The sequence below is a fragment of the Arvicola amphibius genome, chromosome 8 (genome assembly GCF_903992535.2).
Source record: "Arvicola amphibius chromosome 8, mArvAmp1.2, whole genome shotgun sequence".
Classification (NCBI taxonomy): Eukaryota; Metazoa; Chordata; class Mammalia; order Rodentia; family Cricetidae; genus Arvicola; species Arvicola amphibius.
Window position 1 is genome coordinate 7,907,044 of NC_052054.1, and position 10,985 is coordinate 7,918,028.

At 52.1% G+C, this 10,985-nt stretch overlaps 1 protein-coding gene across 1 annotated transcript in view; it reads left to right on the top strand.

Annotated features, from left to right (window-relative positions):
• Window positions 1–9,954, top strand: part of Agpat4 (1-acylglycerol-3-phosphate O-acyltransferase 4) — a 102,161-nt gene extending 92,207 nt beyond the window's left edge. The window contains exons 4-9 of the mRNA XM_038340337.1: window positions 804–965; window positions 1,205–1,358; window positions 3,678–3,780; window positions 6,329–6,404; window positions 7,750–7,948; window positions 9,726–9,954. Coding sequence (XP_038196265.1) covers window positions 804–965; window positions 1,205–1,358; window positions 3,678–3,780; window positions 6,329–6,404; window positions 7,750–7,948; window positions 9,726–9,820 — 789 coding nt within the window. The 3' untranslated portion in view covers window positions 9,821–9,954. The remainder of the gene's footprint in view (window positions 1–803; window positions 966–1,204; window positions 1,359–3,677; window positions 3,781–6,328; window positions 6,405–7,749; window positions 7,949–9,725) is intronic.
• The last annotated feature ends 1,031 nt before the right edge of the window (window positions 9,955–10,985 follow it).

The window sequence follows — 10,985 nt, forward strand, 5'->3', positions numbered from 1 at the left end:
AAGTCAGACACATAGCGTGAGTGTCTGTAATCCCGGAATTACACTCACCTACAGGGAGGTGAATGGTGAGGGCAAGAGCATCCTGAGACTAGTGTGGGCCGGTTGTCCTGGAGTATGCAGCAATAACAAGGAGGCTCCACTTCAAACAAGGTTGAAGATGAGGGCTGATGTCCGCTGTCCTCAGGCCTCCACATGTGTACCATGACACACGTGCCTGCATCCATACACACGAATGTGATTGCATACACACATACAGCGGTATGGCGGGGAGGCAGGCAGGCAGACAGACATGTGATCCAGTTTGCCTTCCCAGCCTACCCTGCTCCTCATGCCAGCAGCTATGGGGCCCTTCTAACCCTGCTGCCCTCCACTCGCCCATCTGCCAAGTGGACACTGGCCTTGTCTGTAGAACTCGGTGGCTTTGTTGATGGGCTGATCTTTGATGGTGTAATATACATTTGCCCAGGCAGAGCTTCAGGGTGGGCTTTGTGAGCTTGCCAAATACCAATAACCTAGGAGGGCTCTGGTCCACGAGAGCATCCTCAAGGAGGGCTCTGGTCCACGAGAGCATCCTCAACCCTCTATACCCTCAGCAGAGAGCTGGCACTTTCACAGACCTCTGATCTGGAGCAGCCCACCCCCAAGCGGTGAGTATGATCTTGACCTCAGGTCAATGCAGCCAGAAGAGTTCTGGGCACCGAGACTTTGATGTAACTGGTTCCTTACCCCTAAAGTCTCCAACAGCCGTGAAGTAACTTCTGTCTCCCTCACAGATACCCTGAAGTGCTCTACCTCTATTTCAGAACTCCAAAGTCTTGGCCAAGAAAGAGCTGGCTTATGTCCCAATCATTGGCTGGATGTGGTACTTCGTGGAAATGATCTTCTGCACACGCAAGTGGGAGCAGGATCGGCAGACGGTCGCCAAGAGCCTGCTGCACCTCCGGGACTACCCAGAGAACTATCTGGTACGCAGGGACAGTGTGTGTTGTCTGGCTCCTATGGCTGCCACACTTTAGGGGCCACTTCAGGAACAGGAATGAGCACAGAACTAAGTGGGACCTGAAATTGTGTTTGACCTTAGGGCTTTGTGTAACGTGAGGGCTCTAGAACTGATCTGGCTTCAGGCGTGACTCTGCACCTCTTTGGGTTGACTGTGGCCTCTGGTTGACCTTGGGATTGTGTGACCGCATCCTTTGCTTTCCAGTTCCTGATTCACTGTGAGGGCACACGGTTCACAGAGAAGAAACACCAGATCAGCATGCAGGTGGCTCAAGCCAAGGGACTGCCCAGTCTCAAGCACCACCTGCTGCCACGCACCAAGGGCTTTGCTATCACCGTGAAGTGCTTGCGAGATGTAGGTAAGAATGCCGGCCAAACAGGGGTCTTCAAAGCTATGCAGCACGAGGGACAAGGGGCAGGTGCAAGGCTGGCTGGGCCCCTCATGTTTTTGCATCTCAATGAGTACCGCCCTCTGCTGGTCAGTGGCGTCACTGCATGGAGCATGCAGAAAGTGACGGCCTGATGGTGGAGCAGCTGCAGGGTCTTTGAAGCATCTCTTGCTTGTCTATTGCTATCAACCACCTGTAGATACCCTTACCTGTATACTATGGCAGCTTACCTGTGAGTCTGGAGCCTCAAGCCACTGTAGATAAAAACAGAAGAAAGCAGTAGTAACTTGCCCCTGGTGTCCTGCTATGACTTTATCCCTTTCCTCTTTCTTTCTCTCTCTCTCTCCCTCCCTCCCTCCCTCCCTTCCTTCCTCCCTCCCTCCCTTCCTCCCTCCCTCCCTTTTCTTTCTTTTTGTTTTTGTGGGGGCAGAATTTCTCTGTTTCTTTGTAGGTTTAGAACCTATGGAACTACTCCGTAGACCAGGCTGGCCTTGAACTCACAGAGCTTCACCTGTCTCTGCCTTTAATCCCAAGTGCCAGGATTAAAGGTGTGTACTAACACCGCCCAGCTTCCCCCATTTCTTTTTAAACCCTCTGCTTCAGTGTAAAATGTATTTTCTTATTCTCTTACGTGACACCTTTCTTGCATATTGGGCTCCAAGAGAGGCTTGATGTCATACTTGGGCTGGATAGGACTTGACACAGCTTTAAGTGGGAAGGCACCACAGGGTTGGGTGGGCCTTTGTAGAACTTCATGTGCCAGGTTTTGTCCTGCAGTCAGAAGTGGGTAAAGCTGGCCCTGTGGTTTCAGGCCCCATGTCCCTCTTCTTGTGAGGGAGACCTCCTTAGCCTCATGCCAAGGATTAGCCAGGGCACCAAGGACATGAACAGGTTAAATGCCTTTTGGTCTAGTGCCCACCTTAGGCAACCGTGCCCACCTATGATGGAGAGAGTTGTTAGCTCTTTCAGGGCACAGCCTCTGGGTATGCCTACGAGGGAGATCCTCACCCATCAGCAAAGGCAGTGGACTTAAAGAACTGTAATGGGGACCTACAGAACTGTAGTGGGGACGTCAGACATCAGGGAAAGAATGATGGTGATTTTATCATCTTTGAATCCTTGTTCTTCATACTTCCGAGTGGTCCAGGTACCAGTTAGGGTCCCTGGGATCTCCCACTACTTGCACTAATAGTAACTGCACTTACGTAAAGCTCTCGGCCCAGGGCTGTGATCTATCATCACGAGTATAGTGTGCTGGGTCTGCCATTGTGACCGACATCTGTCACCTCAGCCACTGTGTGATGGTGGCAACAGGAGTCCACTCTCTAGGACACCGAGGTTTGGAAGATTGAGGGATGCAGCTAAGCAAACTGCCTATTGCTGGGAAGAAGTGTTTGTGGGCACCACACCCAGCCACGCTCTGGGACTCCTCTGTTTTCTACTTTCTCTGCTGCCTTGCACACTAGGAAGAGGCCATCTGTTCCCGCCATGGTTTTCCACAATCTGTTCACTTGTTTTTGTCATGAGCTAGCCCATTCTTTGAGCAGTAAGCATTTCTTGAGCCTGGGCCAGGTCCCGGGCTCCCACAGCAAGCTTGGCTGTAATGTGGAATATGCTGGCAGGATAGCTTAGCGTCCAGGATGTAGATGTCTTGTCCTGGCATTGTGGCTGCTTCATTTGGGGGCTGAAAATGTTCATAGAAAAGTTTACACCATGGCTGGAGAGATGGCTCCGCGGAGCACTTACTGCGCTCGCAGAGGACTGGGGTTCCTGTCCCATCACCTTCCTGTAAATCCAGCAACAGGGGATCTGACCTCCTCTCCTGGCCTCATGGGCACACAAACACATCCACATAATTAAGTAAATCTTTTATAAATTTTCCATTAAAAAACCAGAATGGCTGTAGTTGTGTAACAGACACAGCCTTGGATGAGTTTAACCCATCTCGTGCCCACATTTGTCCAAACAGCCACAGGTGCCAGCCAGGACAGCTCTGCTGATTAGAAAGTCACTGATTACTGTCATTGCCAATCTAGATCTGATGGGAATCACCCCTTTCAAGCCCACGGGACCACAGGAGTTACTGTTGGATGACTAACTTATAGTTGGCTTTTCTGGTTACAAAAGATGACAAGTGGGCAATCTAGGAAAAGCCAAGGAAGAGATATCTTACCCCATGAGTCATTGGTAGATGGGCTACGGCATGCTGATGTCTTCCACTGTGTGTGACTACCAAGCAGAACCGGCCTCACCTGCTATATACTGCCTTGTGTTTGTCTTGTCTTATAGTCCCAGCTGTATATGACTGTACACTCAATTTCAGAAACAATGAAAACCCAACACTGCTGGGAGTCTTAAATGGAAAGAAATATCATGCGGACTGCTATGTTAGGTAAGTCAGCCCTGCATCCTCCCTAGGAAAGGGGCAGATGGTTCTAAGCACCAAATCACTACCTGCAGCCTTCCAGGAGCACCTGTTTAGCATCTCTCTGAAAGCTGCCTTCCCAGTCAACTTCTTTCCAGTCTTTATTTATGGGTGAACTCAAGAGGCACACCCTATTGCCAAGGACGCCCGGGGAGTAGCCTTCCCTCCCAGCTCCTTGCTGATCTGTTCCTTTCCTTTCCCCTCCCCTCTCCTTTCTCCTTTCTTCTCCTTCCTCCTCTCCTTTCCTCTCCTTTCTCCTTTCCCCTCCCTTCTTTCGACTTACACAATGCACGTAACTCCTGATCTCCTGAATGTCACCAAGATTAGTGGAACTACACAGGGAAGATGTAGCAGACAGGAAGCCACAGGGCATTTTGTTCAATAAACCAGTGACTTACACACTAACATTAAGTCTGAATCAGGTCAGGTGGCACTGGTGTCTGATGCTGTTGGTCATCTTTGAAGGCCATCCAAGAGCCCCTGAATGTCCACACAGAAGTAGACAAATGGCATTGAGCTTTTTGGTTAAAGATCCTTCCGATGCCAGGTCACAGCACAACGTGATGAAGGCCCAGTGGCTAAGCCCTCTGCCATGTCGTTCAAGGTGCTTCAGGGCACAGATGCTTTAGTGGACGGACAGCCTATGTTGGCTCCCCGGAAATGCTGCCAGCTTTCCCACAATATGAAGAAGCACCATCAGTGTCCTTTTCTGACAACACTGGCACGGGCTGCCCTACTGCTCAGTGTATGGCAGACAAGAGGCATCACGGTCACCCAAGAAGACCCCTGCCAACTCCCCCCACTAGAGATACAGTGGGTTCTTCTTCTCTGGAGTTCCTTTGACATTTGGCAAGAGTTCCACTCCGTCAGACCCTGGTAGTGTACAAGACTGTTTGACCGCCACTGGGGGATTTTCTCAGTAACTGCAGTTCTTTGGAGTATGTGAGGGGATTGGAGTCAAGTACACAGCCCTGTGATCCTTTCAGGTTCACCCACCAAAGTCAGCAAGCGTTCATGGTCACTGAAGAGGAGTCATGATGTTATCCGACATACCTGTCACTTGTAGTAACCCACTTAGGATGACTGGGATGCTCTTCAGTCCACGCCACCATCCATGTAAAGTATCATACATTTAGAGCACCGCCGTCTGGCACATTATCAAAAAGAGTAAAACTACGTAAGCTCCCACGATCCGAGCCAGGAAATGCTCTGCAAGGCATTGCTAGCCTTTCCTGAGACTTCCTGATCTTCCTTGCAACCAGAGATCACAAAGAGGAAGAAATGTGGATTTCATGGAAACACATGCAGGGACATTTTCTGAGTAGCTTGTAGGGAGTGTGACAACAGGATGAATTTACCCACGGAGAACACTGAAGCCTGTGGTGGCCAGCCTAGCAGTGGTGGCTAACTACAGACAAGGCAACCCCAGATCTCCTCCAAACCCCTACAATGTCCTGGGCTAATCTTTAATCTCTCCTCTCAGATATTTCTGGGCACACTGGGGTGTGAAATGTCCCATGGAAAATCATGACAAACACGCTTTTCTGTGGACCAAAGCAGACATCCTTGAAATTCTGGAGGCAGTATCCTGAGAACTCAAGGAGCAGGAAACTTCTCCATGTGCTGGCGGGCTCTTTGCTAACAGATATCCCTCCCACCCTTGCCAGCTCTGGCCTGAGAGCAGCCATTCAGGTGCAGAGTAACTTAGAGATCCCTCTTCTGCCCAGGTGCCCTCCCTTCTTACATGCCAGGGGTGCCTGAGCTGCCAGGATCTGCCTCAGTGTGGGTGACCTCGGTAGAGACCAAAGGAGTCACTCTGAGAGAGAGTCTGCCATTGCCATTCCTGTTGGTCCCTGGCTGAAGAAGGCAGTAGGGTGCTGCCCCGTAGACAGGGATTCTCTACCTATCGGACGGTGTCACATGGAAAAGAGGCAGCACTGTCCTCTTTGGGGGAAGCAGTGTCATGTTTGGGGAGGTGGAAGCTGGATAAGGCAGGTCCCCATTCCTGACACCATCTCTCTGTCATTGACTTGACCCTTGCTTGGTTCTGTTTGGCCATGGCTGCATTTTGGGATTTCCACCTATCTTAGGGTTCCTGTTGCTATGAAGGAACACCATGATCACGGCACTTTATAAAGGAAAACATTTAACTAGGGTGGCTAACTTACCGTTTCAGAGGTTTAGTCCATAATGGCAGCGTGCAGGCAGCCATGGTGCTGGAGAAGGAGCCGAGAGTCCTACATCTTGATCCACAGGCAACAGGAAGTGAACTGAGACTGGGCATAGTTTTAGAGTGTGAGACCTCAGAGCCCACTCCCACAGTGACACACTTCTTCCAACAAGGCCACACCTCCTGATAGTGCCACCCTGTGGGCTTACAGGGGCCAATTACGTTCATACCACCACCCCACCCTGAGCCGCTCGCCTCTCCCCACACAGCCAGAACTGTCATCAGGAACGTGGACCGGGTGCTCAGTGTGGCTCTCTCTGTGCTAACTCTTCTCTGCTTTCACAGGAGGATCCCGATGGAAGACATCCCGGAGGATGAGGACAAGTGCTCAGCCTGGCTACACAAGCTCTACCAGGAGAAGGTGGGTGCGCTCAGCTGTGGAGTCTAGGGTGGAAGACGACACTTTGGTGGGTGGGCACCAGGAACCAGTTATTGGCACCCCTAACGATCCACATGTCAAGCAGTAAAAGAGCAAGAGCGTAGCGGAATGCATCGTCAGGTGGCCCCACAGGAAGTGAAACCCTGGTGTGGGTGGACTGAACCAAGAGGAGGTCATGGCTGCTCTGTGTTGTCCAGAGAAGAAGTGACAGTCGCTGAACTCACAAGAGAGTTTTTATTAACGTGCAGCGAGCAAAGGAAGGGAACAAATAACAGAGGTGAGGTAGGAGGACAGACAGCAGACATCCTCAGCTGGGGACTTAGTGCATCCTGGCGGCATCACCTGGATGACAGAGCCAGGCTGGAGTTCTCAGCTGAGCTCTATCCACGGAGGAGCTCTGGCTTCCTCTTCCCGCCCAGGCGTTTATACCACAGGGTAAACGATTGTAACTCCTACTGGAAATGGTCCTTCTTCCAACTCTTCTCAAGCGCTCAGTGTTTTTAATTCTCTTAGCTGCTTGCTCTTTTCCATCCTCGCTGTCAGAGTTATGGAAGACGCTTGAAATGAACGAGCTCAGTGAGACAAGGGGGAGGGAGAGAGCACGAGCGAGCCTCCTTGTTCTCAGTGTCCCTTACTAACAAGCTTCAACAGCACGTGAGAGTTCGCCAGTATAATGTGTATCACAGTGGTCCAGCAGCCTGGCCTGCTGCCCAGGCACATGTCCCTAAGGGAGGGTTCACTTTAGTGACAGACGTGGTCTTGACTGCTCTTGAGGAAACTATTCGGTGTCCCTGTGCCACTTCAAAGTGTGACCCAAATAAGAATGCATCCCCAAAGGGTCCCTGGTCCAGCTCCCCAGCTCTCCCAGCTTGTTCTTCCTCCGAGCAGGGCCTCGGCTTTCACAGGCTTCTTTCTTCCAAAAATATAATAGGGCAAGGAGAACCTAATTATCATTGCCCTAACTTGATCTAACGGAGGTTGTACCAAGGAAGTGCTGGCTCCTGCAGTGAGGAGTACCTTGTCCCTCTGGACCCCCGGCTGAACCCAAGCTCAAGGCCAGAGTGAGCGCGTGTCCTTGGTTGGTGTGGGCAGAGCTCAAGAGGCCTGTCATTTGCCTTCTCCTCAACCTAACACCACCATCCTGCTGTGTGTCCTCGGTGCCTGACTGAGGCTGGCAAGCCCCAACCTCCATCCCACACAGGAAGGAGAGTGGCAGACAGCCACTAGATGTGACACCGGGCTGCACTATCTGTAAGGTTTTACCGGAGACCCAGTAGGCACCACCTGGAACCCAACATGGTGTCTGAGGTACATTTTCTGTCCCCAGGATGCCTTTCAGGAGGAATACTACAGGACAGGGGTCTTCCCAGAGACCCCCTGGGTTCCCCCACGACGGCCTTGGGCTCTGGTCAACTGGTTGTTCTGGGCGTCGTTGCTGCTCTATCCTCTCTTCCAGTTCCTCGTGAGCATGGTCAGCAGCGGTTCTTCAGTGACGCTGGCTAGCTTGGTCCTCATCTTTTGTATGGGTGAGTACAAGCCAGAGGCTCCAAGCCAAACCAGTGTGCTTGGCGGATGCCAGATGTGTGTGGGTTCCTTGCAGTCTGTGAAGCACCCCCAAGGGCCAGGCTCACAGTGCTGTCTGGGGTCTTGAGGTGTGTGTGGAGCAGTCCCCCAGTCTAGATGACATGACTTGGAGCTGCAATCCCTCGTCCCGAGACTCCTCCCTCTCTTCTCCCGAGGAAAGCATGGCAAGGGGCTTGAGGGATCTAGTTGCAAGCTCTTTGCCTTGGAAGTAGACTGTGGGGCCCTCCCTCTGGGACTCATGTAACCGGTGACTGGGCTGGAGTGAGGGAGTTCAGCAAGTTCCTTCTTCATTCTTCACAATGGCTCGCTTACCCAGCACTGTTGACCACAGCAGTTCCTCACACTGAGCTTGTGTGCACGCTGCTCCCTCTGTCACACCCCATGTGCGGTGTGCGACACTCCCCTGCCACCTGAAGGCCAGGCCTGCTCCCGAGGCTTATGCGAGCATGAGCAGCTTCCACTTTTCCACCAATGAGGAACAGTGGCACCCGACCAAGACCAGGAGACTGGTGTGTGTGTGTCCCGAGCAAACAGATTGGCTATTTCTGTGAAACAAATACTGTGGTCTCAGGGCAGACTCCCACTTGGAGCCTGGTGCTGACAGCCATCTCCCGAGGACCACTGCAGTCTCAAGCAAAAGGTACACCACGGGCTGCATCTTCTGAATGCTCTTCTCACTTAGTAGTGAGCACCCTGACATGTCTGTGTGCACCAGGGTGCTGGGAAGGAGGCTGGCCAGGGCTTGTGATACCGGGAAGGCCAGCAGAGGCCAGCAGGAGAGCTACATTCCTTAAAGATGAAGAGGGATAGGGAGCCTGAGCAGGCAGCCTGGGGTGCTGTGGTCATTTGGAGATGGTCCCAGAACTGATCGCTGTGTCCTTGTTGACACCGTAGTCTGGTTTGCACCACCCTTGCGTATTGCATTCCTCCCCTTCCTGAGACCTGTGGAGCAGAGCTTCCTACAGGTTATCACTGGCCCTCCTACTGAGGAGGCACTCCACTCAAGGGCCAGATTTGGGACAGGGCTTATATCTCAGTGACTCAAGAGGTGTCTGAGCAGACATTTCTCCACCTGTACAGGCAGATTCCCTGTTCACTGCACGGTCTTGAGTAGCAGCCTACCCAGAGCGTTTCTGACACACACCATCATCTGGGGGCTGCACCTGCTGGCTCACCCACTGTACCCTCAACAGTGTGCTCAGTGGTTAAGACACGGTCTGGCATACAAGGAACTCACCAATCCCCCATTGCAGAGGTGACTGCTTATCTTTCATGGCAGTTTCTGAGTGAGTTCCTTGATGTGTCCAGCACCTGGACAGCCACAGCTTCAGCCCAAACAATAATAGTTTGTGGGTATGCAGGGCCTTCATGCCCTAGGCTCTGTCTGTATCCTCACAAAGCGGCCCCCACCACAATCCCTAAACCACCACCTTTTTGCCTTGGAAAGTGGTATGGAAACCAGAGAAGTCTGTAAACAGATGCATGCTGCCTGCCCCGTTCCATTTACCTCCACGGTGCAAGGATGCCCTCCTCCCCCAGAAGCCCCAGCATTGGCTTTAAATGTCATTTCAACATGCAGAGGAATGCGCAGAAGCTGGGGTCAGATGGTACCGGCAGATCCATTTGCATTTTCAGGGCAATGGCCTCCTCGTGGCTCCCACTGGCCAAGCGCCCCTGGAGTGTCTTCAGGTGCTTAACTGCTTTTCCCTGTCTCTGCAGCCTCCATGGGAGTTCGATGGATGATTGGCGTGACAGAAATCGACAAGGGCTCTGCCTACGGCAATATCGACAACAGAAAGAAACAAACAGACTGACCTGGGAACGTTGCCTCCAACGGGAACCTTGGGGAACTGTTGGCCCCTGCCTAGCCTTCTTAGTAGGGTTCAGTGATGGAGCCTGGGAGCCTTGCTGGGAGGAGCAGAAGCCAAAGCCCCTCCAGTCACCGAGTTTGTCTCAGCACTGGAGGGGAAACGAAGACGTCCTTTGATGCAGACTCTGTCTACAGTTTTAAACCCTTTCCCCTTCCCCCGTGTCAATTCTTGGGTTTGGTTATCTTTTCAGTTGCGTGTGTGTGTGTGTGTATACACATGTACATGTGTCAGAGAGGAGAACGGCGTGTTCATTTGTGACCCTGGGACAGTAGGTCTCTGAGGCTGCAGGGAAGGGCGGGGCTGGGGTGAAAGGGAAGGTGGAAGGTGTCCCTGTCACCCCGTGGTGCTGCGTCTTTAACCCTCGATTGCCAGCGACAGAGTCAACAGTGCTTTAGGTGAGATGACTAAATTATGCCTCCAAATAAGAAAAAAAAATTAAAGCGTTTGTCTGGGTTGACTGTGGCATGTGTTTACACGAATGTTCCAGCCTCTCCTCCGCCCTCAGTTTGAGTATTCCAGAGAACTGTGCTCCTGGTAGGGGACTGCTAGGGGCTTGAGCCAAGATTTGTACAAGACATATTACTGAGACTCCCCCCACCCCCAAATAACCTGTCAGTGTAACAGAATACTGAACAACATTCCTGTAAACAAGGGTTTGTTCTGGGTCAGAGTTCAAGGCCACAGTCTGCCCCAGTGGGGAGGTCCTGGGCGTGAGGAATCCAGTTCAAAGTGGAAGAGATGAATGTGGGCACTCTGCTCACTCACCGTCTTGTGCGGGTCAGGATCCCAGCCCATGGAGGAGGGAAGCCCATGGCTGAGGTAGGTCTGCCCACCTCGATTGTTCTAGCCTAGATTACCTGCCCAGTCAGAGGCTCGTCTCCTAGGCGATTCTAGATCCTGTTGGGTTGGCACGCAGCATTAATCAATCATAGTAAGCCAATCCAGGGATGCTACCTGTAAGAGATGTGGGTGTGGAAGCCCCTCCAAGCAAGGGTGAAGACAAAGGTACTGGGCGACCAGCTGAGGGCTTGCTTGAGTCATAGACGAGGGGTCAATGGAGGACAGCTTTGGTTTCCCACTCTTGCTGAAATGCCATCCAAGTAAGTCT